Genomic DNA, 16,538 nt, shown 5'->3' on the forward strand with positions numbered 1-16,538 from the left:
AGGAGGCTGTTTCTATAGCGCTTAATTTCCAACAGATTTGGATTTAACAAGTCAAACAGAGCATATTTGCAGGTATCAGTACAGCTATTGCTACATGGATATCTTCCAAAGCAAATGCACGTTCCATTAAATAGTTATTCCCCACCCTTGCCTCAACCAGTGGTTTGAGGCAATAAGTTGAAGATAAACATCTGTCTCTCTGACTACACTTGAAAGATTTCAGAAGAGAGCAGGATTTGTGAGGGACAGGAAAGCAGAGCAGATAGTATGCTCAGGAGAACCGTGATGGATGATGACAAAGGTAAGTGTTGTTTCTTCTCCTTCTCTCTCTTCTCTTTACAGACAAGGCTGCAGGTAAGACCTGTGACCCGTGACTGTCCCAGGCTGCCACTCAGATGGACAGCCCCGAGGCTGTGTCCAGGGCAGCCTTTTATACACTTGCCCAGGAAACCCCTTAGAAAAGGCGGGAAGCCCTTCTGGGAAACCCCTTAGGAAAACTGGTTCTGACTGGAACTTGTTTACAACTTGTTTACAACTTCCAGGAGAACTAAAAGAGCAGGAAAATGGTGCAAAACTCCATTTTGAAAACAATATGGATTCCTGTAGTAGGAAAGTGAGCCCTACCTAACAGAGGCTGGCAGAGTCTTCCTGAACAGAGTGATCAGAACGGAAATTTGACAATACTTAAATTATTTTAATCCTGAAGCTGTTAATAATTAGAGGCCTGATTCTGCCACACTCATTTACATTAGTTAGTACTTTATTTCATGAGTAGTGCTCATGTAGTAAGATAATTCCATATAAGCGTGATGGCCACCATCTTGGCCGATGCACTGGGGACCTCCAGAGTTAAGAGCACAAGATGCTAGAGCTTAAGCTAATAAACAAGGCTCTGTAGCTGGGGCCTGTCACAGCTCATATGCTCTGTGGCTGGGTAGAGTAGGACCTGTAACACACACTCACCACTGGGTTACAGAAGGATGGGAAAATCAGGCCCCATGATTGTCTGTGTGGGTGTGCAATGGAAACAGAGGATACAAAAAGTGCTAGCACCACCAGTAGCAATAGAAAATCCAAAGGGGCCAGAATTAGGCCTGATGCCTTTCTGCACAGGCTGGTGGGAGTGGACAGCATAGCCAGCCCTATATTTCTAAAAAGGAAATGCTTGAGCCATATCTGAACTCCCAGCTAGAGCCCGTATGTGCTCCACCACTAGAGGCCCTGATGCAGCAAGCCACCCCTATTCAGCAAAGTATATGCTTAACAAGCTTTTGCTTGAATCCCATTAAAGTCAATGGGATATAAGCACATGCTGAAAGTTAAACATGTGATTATGCAATGTAGTTGTAGCTGTGTCAGCCCCAGGATATTACAGAGACAAGGTGGGTGAAGTAATATCTTTTACTGGACCAACTTCTTATTGGTGAGAGTGACAGGCTTGCTCCAAAGTTGCTCCAATAAAAGATATTACCTTACCCATTTTGTCTCTCTAAGCACGTGCTTAGGTGGTCTAGCTGAATCAGGGTCAACTTAAGCATGTGCTTACCTCACTCAGGACTCACTGAGGACTAGTTCTGGTGTGGTACCCCTAGACACCCTATGTACATGGATGTACATTCTAAAGGCAGAGTCCTTACATAAGAACATAAGAACGGCCGTACCAGGTCAGACCAAAGGTCCATCTAGCCCAGTATCTGTCTACCGACAGTGGCCAATGCCAGGTGCCCCAGAGGAAGTGAACCTAACAGGTAATGATCAAGTGATCTCTCTCCTGCCATCCATTTCCATCCTCTGACAAACAGAGGCTAGGGACACCCTTCCTTACCCATCCTGGCTAATAGCGATTTATGGACTTAACCACCATGAATTTATCCAGTTCTCTTTTAAACGCTGTTATAGTCCTAGCCTTCACAACCTCCTCAGGTAAGGAGTTCCACAAGTTGATGGTGCGCTGTGTGAAGAAGAACTTCCTTTTATTTGTTTTAAACCTGCTGCCTATTAATTTCATTTGGTGACCCTTAGTTCTTGTATAATGGGAATAAGTAAATAACTTTTCCTTATCCACTTTCTCCACATCACTCATGATTTTATATACCTCTATCATATCCTCCCTTAGTCTCCTCTTTTCTAAACTGAAGAGTCCTAGGCTCTTTAATCTTTCCTCATATGGGACCCTCTCCAAACCCCTAATCATTATAGTTGTCCTTTTCTGAACCTTTTCTAGTGCCAGTATATCTTTTTTGAGGTGAGGGGACCACATCTGTACACAATATCCGAGATGTGGGCGTACCATGGATTTATATAAGGGCAATAATATATTCTCAGTCTTATTCTCTATCCCCTTGATGTTGTGCGACACAAAGGTAGTCATTTCTAGCACAGGATTCAAAATACTAGAATTAGAAGGAAAACTGTTTGAATGCATTAATCTCTGGCCAAATATGCATAACACTAAATCCTGTGGGGGGAACTGGCAAAGCAGATTGCAAGTGCATTTCAACTCAAATGATGTATGTGCTAGGGAATTAGAATATGAAAACAGCTACGATTTTTGGGGGGGGGATAAAAGACGGCTTGGGAGGGTGATATCAAGTGAAGCCAGCAGACCAAAGTGGAGACACCTAGCCAAATTCTGCTTTCAGTCATATCAGTAACAACAGAATAATTCTGGATTTGCACCGAGGCACCGGAACGGGGTGCAGGGAGCCACTATTTTACCAGCCGTAAGGGTAAGCAAAGGGTGAAGAAGAGGGAACAGGGGGGTGGGGCTTTGGGGGAAGGGGAGGTGAGAGTGCGGCGCCACAGTCCAGGGACGGGTGGCCACCACACACTCACTTTTAGGAAGCTTGTGCCAAACCTGATTCACATAAGTTTAGAGCAAAATTTGACCAATATTATTGATAATATAGAACACCCTTATCTGAAGTTTACATTCTGTGTTCTAATCTAAACTATCTTATTCCACAACATTTTTGTCCAAAATAACGGTGTAATTTAAAAATTAGTGCAATATAATGTGTAATTCTCTTTTCTGTTGACTTCTTCCAAGGACCAATATACAAAATATTTTTACTTTCAAAGAAAAAGGATAACTACAGCACTGAACATTTTTCTCACTCTGGGACTAGAAAATATAACTCATTAAAACTTATGAAGCTATAAAAAATATATTGGTGCATCAAGTGGAGATCTGCATTGTTTTTCAATTTGCTCATTAAAAGTCTCATTTTCAGATATGCCAAGTTCTCAGACCTAAAGTCAATGAGAGCTGCAGGTGCTCATCCATCTTTGAAAAGCAAGCCTTGTGAACTCCCAGTCCAAGATTTTCAACAACTGGTAGCTAAAATTAGGCTCCTAAATTCATATTAAACAATAGGTATCCATTTTAAAAAACCCTAGCCTTATTGAAAACTCATTTTTTGAATAACTATAGCCATTCAATTTGCAGAAGTCTCTATTAAGAAACAAAAACAAAAAGAAGGAAGAAGGTTGTTTGCATTTCTAAGTGTATTTATTTCTCCAAACTGAAAGTAATTCATTTTTTCTGATTTGACTAACAGAACATTTCATAACCAAAAAACTTCTGGTTTCTGATGCTTAGAGCCTGCTGTGCTGGACATCCTGTGCAGTGAGGAATCTAAATTGTATCCGGCTTCCAATGTACTGGTGAAGTGTCTTTAAAGACGAGTTAACTGTTTGAAGTGCAATATTAATTGAGTTAGTACCTGAAAATAGTATCAGAGGGGTAGCTGTGCTAGTCTGGATCTGTAAAAGCAGCAAAGAGTCCTGTGGCACCTTATAGACTAACAGACGTATTGGAGCATGAGCTTTCGTGAGTGAATACCCACTTCATGTACATGCATCTGATAAAGTGGGTATTCACCCATGAAAGCTCACGCTCCAATACGTCTGTTAGTCTATAACAGTGGTCCCCAATGCGGTGCCCATGGGCGCCATGGCACCCGCGGGGGCATCTTAATGCGCCCGCGTCCTGGACCCTGGGAGAGCACCTGCCGAAATGTCGCCGAATTTCAGCAGCCTTTCGGCGGGGACGCCTCTCGATGACGACGCTTGTCGCCAAGTGACGTCATCGAGAGGCGTCGCCCCCCAAATTTCGGCGGGGACACCTCTCGATGATGCCACTTGCCGTCGACAAGTGACGTCGAGAGGCGTCGCTCCCAAATTTCAGCGGGGATGCCTCTCGATGACGTCGCTTGTCGACGGCAAGCGGCGTCATCGAGAGGCATCGCCGCCGAAATTCGGCAGCATTTCGGCGGGTGCTCCACCGCCGGTGCCAGACGAAAAGGTTGGGGACCACTGGTCTATAAGGTGCCACAGGACTCTTTGCTGCTTTTACCTGAAAATATGCATCTCCATCTTGAAAAAACTATTCTTATGCTTATTTCAGAACACTACAGTAATAAATGGGCTGTTTTGACTTGATTTGTTATTTTATTTTGACAGTTCAAAACTGAGTAGTTTAATCATTTTTAATATTTCCATTGCTATCAGATCTCTCTACACTGTCTATATACCGGTAAGTATTTCCCAAGAAGGATCACCACATTAGTGTCAGTCTTAATGACCTCTTGTAAAAAAACAAATAATGAAACAATAGTAGCATCCTGCATTGTATTGTGAACCTGTCAGATCTCAGAAGCTATCGCTGGTTCAGTCAATACTTAGACACGCCATCTCCAAGCACTGTAGAAAATAGCATTGGTATGAAGAATTTCATGCCTCTGGGTCAATATGGAACTGGTGCCCCACAATGTGTCTGTCAAGGGCAGCGTGCTGCTAAATCTGTCAAATGTAAAATGAGAGGTAAAACTGACACCTGTGTGATCAGTAAGGGTCCCATGGTGAATTTTGAAAAGTAGGCATTCTTTAACCCCAGTGATCTAGGTTCCAAATCAGCCAATTACATTTTAATTTAAGTGTTCCTGCAGCTGCAATTAGACAATGTATTCTTCATCACTTCCTACCCTAAACTATTGTACTATAAAAGAGTTGCCGCATCCCATCTCAGAACTAGGCGAGTGACCCCCTGGCTACAACACAAGGCTGTTGTGAGACTTGAGCTTTCCATATATGATAGGCAGGGCTGTCCCTAGCTATTTTGGTGCCCTATGCAGCCCCCAGTGGGGGGACTATATGGGGCCCCAGGCCTCCACGGGGGAGAGCTGGGGGATCGCTGGCCCCAGGCCTAGGCGGGCGGGAGCAGGGAGCTGTGTGGGGCCCCCACCCCAGGCCTCCACGGCTGGGAGCCGGGGGAGCGAAGCAGGCTGGGGCCCGGCCGCTCCGCTTACCACGCGGTGAGGGCAGGGCCGGGCCGGGCCGGCTGCACTCTGCAGGGGAGCGGGGAAGAGCCGGAGCAGCGCGCCGCGGCCCGCGGGTGAGGACGTTGCTAGGGCGGAGCAGCTTCTCCTCCCCCGCCACAAAGGAAGCCGCCGCTACAGCCTGCTCCGCCCAGCCGCGCTGCGCCCCTCCACCACGTGAGCTGCCTGCCCCGGCGCCCTGCTCTCCGCCGGGCCGCTCCAGAGAGGCGCGGAGCTCGTGTCTAGGCAGCCGCAGCACCGCTCGGCCCTCGCCTCCTGCCCGGGGGCGTCTCGGGCTAGGCACGGGGCAAGTCCTCCCCCTTCCTCCCGGGACCATGAGACTCCCCGCTGGGGCTGCCAGCCCCTTGCGCGCTGCGGCGCTGCTGCTGCTGCTGCTCGCCGCCTTCTGCCTCGCCGCGCCCGGTAAGTGACTCAGAGCCGCGGGCAATGGTGCGCCCAGAAGAGGCTTTGCCCCGTGTGCCTGCGCCTTGCCCCAAGTGGGGACCCGGGCCGGCCGCTGACCGGCGCTCCCCGCCCACGTGGGTGAAGGGCCCCTGGCAGAGCAAAGCACAGGGGAGACCTGGCGGGCTGGCCAGTGCTCCTTGTCGGGGCTGCCCGGCCATTGGAAGTGGCCTTAGGTCACCTCGCTCAGTGTTTCTCAACCTTTTTTATACCAGGGACCGGCTTTGCTGCTTCCCTAAACTGTGTCAGAGATGCCAGGGGCCGGTTGCTAAGAAATCTAGCTTGTTACCCAGGCGCAATTGCCACGCTGCTGTTCAGGTATCACTGTACTGAGGTCCCAGTTGAGAACTGTCTTTTAATTCCATAGCTTGGTGAGATGTAAATCCAGCTTTTATGAGAGTCCTGGGAGCTGCTGGTCATGCAGGCTTATAAAAGCATGTTTCCTACCTCAGGGAGACTAATCGGGGTGTTAGTCTCTAAACTAGAGCAGTCATCTTAGTTTGTTCGCACTAGGGCTTTTTAAGATAAGGGATCAAATACAGGTCTAGCAGAAATGTGTTGTGCTTTTCAAAGACACTTGCAAAAGATGCTTTTCACCATTCTATAATGATCTAATCCAGGAGTTCTCAAACTGGGGGGTCAGGACCCCTCAGGGGGTCATGAGGTCATTAATGGGGGGCTGTGAGCTGTCAACCTCCACGTCAAACCCTGCTTGCCTCCAGCATTTATAATGGTGTTACATATATTTAAAGGGTGTTTAATTTATTTTGGGGATCGCACTGAGAGGCTTGTGATGTGAAAGGGGTCATCGGTTTAAAAAAAAAGTTTGCGCCCCCCCCCCCCCCCCCCGAATCTAATCTAATGCGTAGATGGCTACTTTATGTCAGAATCACACTTTGCAATCAGGATTACAGTTTTACAGTGTGCAGAAAGGTTTGTGATCTGCATTTACTGAGCGATGGTATCATATTTATTGGCTCAGTTGTGTACATCTTATCCACCCTGTAAGTGATGACATGCCAAGCTATGTCCCAATATAAATTTTACTTCCTTAGGGAGGGATATAGGGAGTGGACTAGGTTTGCCAAGTACAGAGTCTGAGAATCTGTTGTGCACACTTCCAAAATGACCATCATTTCAAACACGCAGTTTACCTTTGGTTTATCATGTTTACTGTTTGGTTACATTGTAAGCTCTTTTCCTAATAAAATCTGGACCATGGCACTAAGGTTGCAGAAATAATCTCATAATTTGACATGTTTATCTAGAATAGGAATTGAAATAAAATTTTATTAGCCATTTGTAAAAGCAGCAAAGAGTCCTGTGGCACCTTATAGACTAACGGACGTATTGGAGCAAGAGCGAAAGCTTTTACAGATCCAGACTAACACGGCTACCCCTCTGATACTTGACACGATTAGGCATTTGGTTAGTGAAGAAGCAAAATCCCAGAAAACCAGACCAAAAAATGATTATATTGGAGAGAATAGCCATCTGTTTTAAAGGTGGCTTGCAAAGGAAAAGACAATTGGTTTTGATGTATAAAAAGGCCCAAAGTGTGTGCTTCTTTAAAAAAAAAATAGTCTGCTGCTTTCTTTACAATGGAAATTCAGTCAGATCTTCCCAGTTTTTCTTGGAGGACCCTATGGATGACTAGTAGGCTTTGATTTCACAGATACCAAGGAAGTGAAACATGACTGAATTAAAAATCACTTCCCCTCTTAATTACAGTGTTTAAAACTTTCTTTTTGGTTTCTGTTACGATGCATTTGATTCAAATGTCTAACAAAAGACCTTTCTCTTCCAATCGTTTGTTAAAGAATCAATTCCTAACCCCTTCAATTTATAGCTGAAAGCTCCCAATGCATAACTGATTCCTCTAAAGGAGACCTCCAAGAAACTAGGGAAGACAAGACTTGACATTCTTGATACTTCTAAAGTGAAAAAACAAGTAGAACCCCCCCTCCCCTTTTTTTTCCCTTAAAAAACAAAACAAAACATAAACCTTCTTGTACATTGCAAGAAAGCAGAAAAGGAAACAACTAACCTAGATTTTTTTTTCTTGTTCAGCTTTGAATTCCACTATCCCCTCTTCCCTTCAACAAAGAAAATACTAATATATCTGGATACAAAATAGGGAGAGAAGATACTTATATATGTGATCAGTACAACCAAAACCATAGCTGACAGAAGCAACAGGAACAATGGAACAAGACACATAGATCAAGGCCCTTCTAGTGAACTACCAGGGGCCTACACTAGATGTTAGAGAAAGGAGAGGAGGCAGCCATAATACTCCTGGCCAGTTGTGTAGTATAGTATCATAAATTGGGGGAGGGGGGAAATAGTTTTCTTGATCCCAGCTGAAGCTCTGCAAATGCCTTAAGGCATTTATGGCCAGACTGGTATCTGCTGCTCTCTCTGCAGTTGTGGGATTACTCTTTAATGCAAGGAGAGGCCCCTTTTTGTCATGCACGGATCTGGTGCTTATGATAATGTTTCCTTTTAGTGCCTGATCCTTCAAGAATACAGATTGCTGCTTTCTCACATCAGATGAGTTCTTTAACTCAAGTGGTGAAGGTACCAGAATCAGTCTGCACTGATAACCCTCTGAAAACACTCAAACTGCAAGGATGTCTGTAAAAAGCTAGACAGAATGCCAGAAAAATTACTTTCAAGGAGTCCCACACAAACACAACAATTTTGTTTAAATAAGTAATCAAAATAATCTACAAAAAAGCAACCTGATATCAGAAACTAAAGTGAAATGTCACTTGGTCTAGCAATCCTGAGTTGTTTCTCATGTTACAGATACAGAGTTAGTAAAAGTTTTTACACTGAGTTTACTTTGGTGAAACTGCAGTGAAAAATAGAATTTAAAAAGCAGGTGGAGGAACGTGACAGGCTTTGAAGTCTCTGTTTCAGTAGAAAACAACTCTCCCTTGTATAAAAAAATGCTCTTTTTGAAAGAACATATGCTGTATCCTGTCTATTGTCTTGTTTAATGCATTATGACCCTGTCATACAATGAAACACTGCAGGAGGTTCTGGTTTACATAAGGAACAGCATGATTTGTCTTTGTAAACCAATACAAGACCCTGGTAAGCAAGCTGACTGGCAAATATTGGTTAAATGTTGTAAGAAGATAATTCTATTTTTATTATCTGTATTTTCCAGGCACTGTAAAGTAGCACTTTCTTTTTTTGAGAAATGTGATATTTATGAGCTGTGCTTGATCCAAAGACATTGGAAAGATTCAGATGACTTCAGGGGGCTTTGGATCAGGCTGTTAATATGATATAGTGATGAAATTACAAGTTCTGTTCCAAGACAACTTCATTAAAAGGACACTCTCAATTTAAAGGGTTATTTTATATTAAGTAATTTTAAAACATGGCCAGTTGCTAATAGAGTACCCCTTAAATATTATGTTCTAACTTTTTAAAAAACTAAATTCTGTTAAAAAAATGTTGAGGGTTTTTCTGCTCCCCTGTTGATGTTTGTCTATTTCATCAAGGATGAAAATGATTCACTCATTAACAATACACTGGAAAGTGTGAAACTGACTGTACTCAAAATGCTGTCAAATACACAAAGTAAATGAGCTAGGAGAAAATAGAGAGAAATAGATGTAACTATAGTGGATACAAAATTTTCAGACAGAATTGTAATTTCAAGTTGATAGTGGGGTTTTTTTTAATTTGTTACTAAGTTATGAATATGCATCAAATATTTAAGGGAAAAACTTTATTAGAAAATTATGGTTTAAAAATAAAAAGAAATCAATTCATGAATGAATCTCTGGGATTTCACACAGAGGTATGGTTACATTTAAAAACAAAAAAGTGGAAATGCAGAGTTAAGTTATATCAGACAAAACTCTACTGTGTGTTTGTGTCCTCATCCACCGTACATCCAAAGATAGATAACTGGACATTAACACATTATAAATGTTCAACACTGGCAATACCAGCCGCATACCCCTACCGTACAATGCTGTGCTTGATATCTGGACATGTGCACTTGCTCGTGAGTTGCCGGTACCAAGCCCTATAATGGCTCCTGTGATCATGGATTCTCAGCTTGGGAGCTCAGGGCCCCAGGGTGGTCACAACCACCTTTCCTTTCTTTATCTCTACATGGGAGTGAGAAAGAGGTGTCCCCGTACCTCCCAATGTTTTTATACATAAGAGCGGCCATACTGAGTCAGACCAATGGTCCAGCTATCCCAGTATCTTGTCTTCTGACAGTGGCTAGTGCCAGGTGCTTCAGAGGGAATGAACACAACAGGGCAATTACCTAGTGATCCATCCCCTGTTATCTACTCCCAGCTTCTGGCAAACAGAGGCTAGGGACACCCAGCACATGGGGTTGCATCCCTGACCTTCTTGGTAACCATACCCATTGATGGACCTATCCTCCATGAACTCATCTATTTCTTTTTTGAACCTTGTTATAGTTTTGTCCTTCACAACATTCCCTGGCAACAAGTTCCACAGGTTGACTGTGTGTTGTGTGAAGTACTTTCTTTAGTTTTTTTTAAACCTGTTGCCTATTAATTTCATTGGGTGTCCTCTGGTTCTTGTGTTCGGGAAGGAGTGAATAGCACTTTATTACTCACTTCCACACCAGTGAAGATTTTGTAGACTTCTATCATATAGCCTCTTAGTCCTCTTTTTTCCAAGCTGAAAAGTCCCAGTCTTTTCAATATCTTTTCATACAGAAGCTGTTGCATACCCCTAATCATTTTTGTTGTCCTTCTCTGTACCTTTTCCAATTCTAATATATCTTTTTTTCCTGTTACATGGTGTCACAGTATCAGAAGTTGTTCTGGTTAGACTTTGGAGCACCAAGGTCCTTGCATTCTGAGTTATGTTGGTAGAAGTTGAGTGACTCAGGGCTGAACCTAGCCTACCTTATCCGTTGTCTCTCCTACCAATTGCTTTAGTTTTGGTAAAGTTAGATTAGGATTCTGATGAAAGCTGACTTCATCCTCACTACCCATAATGTGAGATTTTATATAGCACCAGCTCTATACAACACTTGGATTACTCCTACAGACTCTCGCCCTGATCCTGCAAACACATCCACATATGCTTAACTTTAAGCGCAGGAGTAGTCCTTCAGTAGTCATTTCAATCATAACTTCAATCACAAAGTGCTGGTGAGTGATCTGCAGTGGAAAGGAGTCTATTATAGCCCCAACTGCATAGCTTTAGTGCACTCTCAAGGTATGTCTACAGTACCCGCCAGATCGGCAGGCAGCGATCGATCCAGCAGGGGTCAATTTATCATGTCTAGTCTAGACACGATAAATCCACCCCCGAGCGCTCTCCCATCAACTCCTGTACTCCACCACTGCGAGAGACACAGGCAGAGTCGACAGGGGAGCAGCAGCAGTCGACTCACCGTGGTGAAGACACCACAGTAAGTCGATCTAAGTACGTCAACTTCAGCTAGGTTATTCAAGTAGCTGAAGTTGCATAACTTAGATCGACACCGCCCCCCCACACACACACCCCACCCCACCCCATGCGGCGTAGACCAAGCCTTAGTTTGAGCAGCTCATGCTTGTAACTATGGAAGTCTTAGGTTCAATCCCCATCTGTCAGCCAAGATAGCGGCTGTCACAGTTTAGGATCAGGGCCTTCTTTAATATCCAGAATAAAACACATTTGTAAATTTTGCTCTTCTTCGTTTTATGCAAGTGACAGAACTGCGTATCTCAGACCTTTTGGGCCCAGCAAAGCAATTCCGTTGCATTTTGTCTGTCTGTCTACCAGAGCCTGTGGTACAGTAGAACCTCAGAGTTACAAAAACTTCAGGAATGGAGGTTGTTCTTAACTCTGAAATGTTTGTAACTCTGAACAAAATGGTTGTTCTTTCAAAAGTTTTTACAGTTGAACATTGACTTAATGCAGCTTTGAAACTTTACTGTGCAGAAGAAAAATGCTGCTTTTAACTGTCTTAATTTAAATTAAACAAGCACAGAAACTGTTTCCTTACCTATCAAATCTTTTTTTAAAACTTTCCCTTTATTTTTTAGTAGTTTATGTTTAACAACGTACTGTATTTGCTGTGTGTGTTTCTGCTGTTGTGTACTTCCGGTTCCAAATGAGGTGGATGGTTGTTGCTTGGTCATTTTGAAACTCTGGTGTTTGTAACTCTAAGATTCTGCTGTATAAGGGAGGGGTGTTGGGGTTACAGGGGGTCCCTGAAATAGAGGGGGATGTCAGGTTGACACACAGGGAGGTTCTGGTGGGGATGGAAGAATGCAAGGAGCCAGGTGTGTGCTGTGAGCTTAGCCTACAGATGCAACAAAGTGCACAACCCTCTAGTTATGCATAGGTTTAACACACATGAAGGTTTCCACTTTCTGTATATGCAGTATCATACAATTTCATCGATTCACTCATAGAAATAGCCGTTGGAAATGACTCGGAGACCCGTTCCACATAAAACTAGAACTGACTGATTCTCTGTGTATGAAAGTTTTTGTTTCTGGTCTGTCCAAGTTAGCTTGTATCAGAGATTTGACACTGCATGTGGTATGGACCACAAGTGTTTTCAGGAGACAGGAATGAATCATCATGACAGACACCATCTTAGATCCTCACAGGAAATGTTCTTTCATTCAGGCTAGGCCAGCTTGATGCAGCTGACCTACCTCAGCAGAGCAGACCACAAACAGTCATGTTTCAAGATGTATCTACAGATGACACTAGCAAAGGGAAACAACAGAACGACTGTAAAATAGCTGGTAGATCAGATAATGAATACACTTTTAACAGAATTAAAAGTAGGTCATTCAAAAAGCATATGATTGAACTTGCATATAAAATGTCATCACTAGAACTTATAAATGGTGGTTATTACATTAGCTGAGACAAACTATTGCAATAAATTAACTTTTAACAGAATTAAATTCCATTCTTTGGGCTGCCAGGGAAAGAGAAGCTTGATCCTTCTGGCCTCTCTCAGGCAAACTCCCCACTCCCTTACACTCTGAGTAGGAGCTGCAGGATTGGGTCCTTTCTAGGGGGAAATTTTTTAACTCTGCTCCCATGCTGCTGTTAACATAACCAATCTGGGAAATTTCACTGTTATTGTAAACAAGTATTCTACCCATTACATCAGTCCCATCATAATATCAAAGTGTCTTGCTACACTGCACTCTGTGTGGGCACCTTGGGTTTAAAATACAGTGGGAACTAGTTCACCTCACTGATTTGCAAGCCTGATCATTCCGAGATCTTTACTGGGAAGTAAGAATGGAGGTTTCATTATTACTAAGCTTGTATTGTATTTCTGAAGTAGATTACAGGACGTTGACTTGTATTTTATGATGTATTGTCATATAATCAGAACTAAACTATCCCTGTCAGAGTAATAAACAGTATGTTTTGCCATGCAGGATCACTGATCTCTTCTATTGTGCTTGTTTTCTTGCTAAGTCACAAAAATCAGTAACCACCACAAGTCTCCTAGTCACTCGTGCAAATTTAGCAGTTTCTATTGTGTGCATGTCTGTTTTCTCTCACCTCTTTTCTCTTAACAGTTGTATGTAGCCCATGTACTAGCACTAGGCTGACCCTGCTGCAGAGAAGAGGCTCAGAAAAGTTAAAATGAATAACTTCACAGCTTTCATTGAAAGTGAATTAAACTCTTGTGTGGGTGCTCTGATTCAGAACTGGTTTTAGTTCATTGTAGCTTAATCCTCTTTAGGATTTAATTTATGTTCATTAACTTCACAGCGCTAATTGATTTGTCTTAACTTTCCTGAGTACTTGGTTTCTTAACTTTGACTGAACTGGTTAAATAAACTGAAATGAAGAAAATATTCTCTCCGCTTTTTGTTTTTGTTTTGTTTTTAAGAGCATTGACTTTTATCCACCCTAATGGGTGGTGTATGTGCTGCACCACCCCACGCAGCATTTTGACTCAGAGGCACACCCCAAAATCAGTTCCTCCCCTGTTTCCTTGCTGCTGTAATTCGTTGCTGGCCAACAAGGAGGGCGATGTAGCAAAGGCTCTGCTAAGCTCCACCTTCTCTAGTTACAGCGGCTCTCCCAGGTCCATGTTCCAGGCAGGCCATGTAGGGTGGTCTTAGTGATTCTTACTCCCATGCATGGGCATGTAACCGATGTCCGAACATAGCACCGAGGTGGCACAGGTTAAGCACTCAGAAGTCAAGAAATTTCAAAAGTGAGCATGCACGCTCACCCATTCCTTACCCCACCCCACCCCCAGTATAGGGCCTGTGATAGTAAGGGTGGCTTCACTAATGTCAATGGAATTACACAAGTGTAAAATCATTGTAGCCAAAAGAAGAATCAGGCCCTACATGTTTAATTATTAATGATCACACACTATTTCTCAAATACAATAGGCTAGACAAGTAATTAATATCATTTTTCTGAGTATTAGATACCCGTGTAGCATTTTTGTAGCATTGTTTATTACTCTATATGTGCCAAACAGGATACCTGAAAGTCAGTCTTATGAAAATTACACAGCAAACTGTGTGTGCATGTTTGCGTGCGTGTGCACATCCTTGCTTGTGTGTAATTTGCTTCACCTGTTTTTAAACCTTAACACCCTAATTGCCTGTGTGCAGCTGTTACAGAATCACTTGGAAGGGAGAGGTTTAGAGCAGAGATTCCAGACCTTAGGAACATCAGGGCCTTTTAAGGGGGACATGCTTGGTTCTCTGTCCTGCTCCTGCCACCTCTAGCCCTCCCTCCCTCCCCCCAGGCAGCTCTGTATAGTATGTGCTCTCACTACAATCATTATGGAAGGAGGTGGAGGGCAGTGGTGTAGCACAAGCAACATGGGAGAAGAGAGAAAGAACATGTGGTAGCCACAACTTCAGAGATCCTTAAATGAGAGGGACACAGCCCCAAACTGGTGGCGGGAAAGGTAGGGAAGGAACAGGCCCAAACATAGGTGGGGAGTAACAACCCCATTAAGATAGAAAGACTGGAGAGGGGACACACCACAATGGGGGCTGGAGGGACCATGGGAAAGAGCACGTAGAGAGCGGGAGGACTGAAAAGAGAGACGGGGTTGGCAGAGAAAGTTGGGAGAGAGGAAGAGAAAAACTGAAAAAAATAGGACTGTCTTTTTGTTCTGTGTTTGTATAGCGCCTACCGCAGTGGGTCCTGATCTGTTACTAGGGCTCCTAGATGCTACAGTAATACAAACAATAAATACATTTTAAAAATGGGACTAGGAAGGTAAGGAGAAAATGGAGACGTAAGGCCTAATCTGCATCAGAAAAAGTTTGCACCGCTGTCTCAGCAGACCTTTCCAGTGTAGACGTAGCATCTGATGGCTAAAAAGTGATAAACTATACCAGTTCCCTGAGCAAAATAAACTCTACAGTACTTGCAAAAACACTTTTATGCCAGTATAACTGTTTACACTAGAGCTTTTGCTAATATAGAAATGTCATTAAAAATCACACCCCTAATTGACATTATTATTTTTACTGTAGACTTGGCCTAAATCAAATGCAGAAGCAGGAGTGGAGAGAATGTGATGGGGGGGCCATGAGAGAAAATAAAACCAAAATGCTCAGAATCAAAACTGAGGGGGAGAGGAGGGAGAGAGACAGGGAAAAATCCCAAATGCAAAAATCCAGACTCTGGCAGTCAGAACGTGGCCACATGCAGCAGCTGTGACAGACCATGAAGTGAAGGGGGAAAGGGAGAAAGTGGAGACAATTAGTAAAAAGGCAGGTGAGCAGGGCTCCAACCCAGGAAGGACAGGGGTCACTGGACTTAAGGAATGTGGCCCTGATCCTTCTGAAAGGGAAATCAATGGCAAAATTGTGATTGCCTGCAATAGGACAAGAGCCACCCTTTGTGTGAGTGTGCTTTCTGCCCTGACCCTAGTTGTGGCCTGCAGTTGGATGCCATGAAGAAAAGATGTGCATGCCCTTGGGACTTGCTCATTCAATTGCAGTACATTATGGTTGTGCAAAAGTGGCTTATTTTTAATGCTAGAAAAGTTCATTCTTTCACTATTTTCTTTTTTCTTTAAAGGGACTACAAATACATCCATCCCAACCACAATCTCACAATCCACTTCAAATACTTCAGCACATGGTAAGTGTCTGATAACCCTTTTCCTGCTGGTACTATATAGGCAAGCACCAAAAATACCCAAACAGAAAAATTAGATAACCCTCCATAGACTGCGATTGAAACAGTGCATTTTATGGAGGTATTAACACTTTCTGCAACGGGATGGCACCACTAAGAGACCTTCCAAGATAGATTTTTATTTTATTGGTAAAATTAAAGGAGACACCATTCCAGGTAACTTGCTGGCCCCAAGCCATGAGCTCCCCAGTGTCATAGGAAGAGAAGAGTCAAGAAAGCAAAATCTAAAGCTCCTTGATTAATTTTCTTCTTGGTCATTCTGAACTTTACCAAACACGCTCCATTTTAGTGCAGTAGAACAGTGAATAGGCTGTCATGCAAGGAGTGGATATTTGTTTGAATTTTCCTACTGTGTAGTATCCTGTGAATGTAACCAACAGGTAGGAATCCACGTGACATGGGGCAGGGAAAGAGAGAAAAAATTCTGTTTGTATGAGGCTCCAGGGTAGCTGCGCCATGGAAACGTGTTCTGTCTCCATGGAGCCTATGTCACAAAACACTCCAATTCAAACAAGATATTGCCAGTAAGAACGGGTCACTCTATTAAAGATATGCCACCAGCTTCCGTCCCCCATTCCATGGGGAAAGAGC

The 16,538-nt window shown here is 43.3% G+C and overlaps 1 protein-coding gene across 2 annotated transcripts in view; it reads left to right on the forward strand.

Annotated features, from left to right (window-relative positions):
- Nucleotides 1-240: 240 nt before the first annotated feature.
- TMEM123 (transmembrane protein 123) overlaps nt 241-16,538 on the forward strand; it is a 36,220-nt gene continuing 19,922 nt past the window's right edge. Inside the window, exons 1-2 of one of the 2 annotated variants that reach the window (XM_045019158.1) lie at nt 241-301; nt 15,828-15,890. In XM_045019158.1, coding sequence (XP_044875093.1) covers nt 268-301; nt 15,828-15,890 — 97 coding nt within the window. In that variant the 5' untranslated portion in view covers nt 241-267. Of the gene's footprint in view, nt 302-5,474; nt 5,742-15,827; nt 15,891-16,538 lie in introns of those variants that run through there. The other variant, XM_045019149.1, reaches the window with a different exon arrangement.

Source organism: Mauremys mutica, chromosome 1 (assembly GCF_020497125.1).
Source record: "Mauremys mutica isolate MM-2020 ecotype Southern chromosome 1, ASM2049712v1, whole genome shotgun sequence".
In the NCBI taxonomy this organism is placed as follows: domain Eukaryota; kingdom Metazoa; phylum Chordata; order Testudines; family Geoemydidae; genus Mauremys; species Mauremys mutica.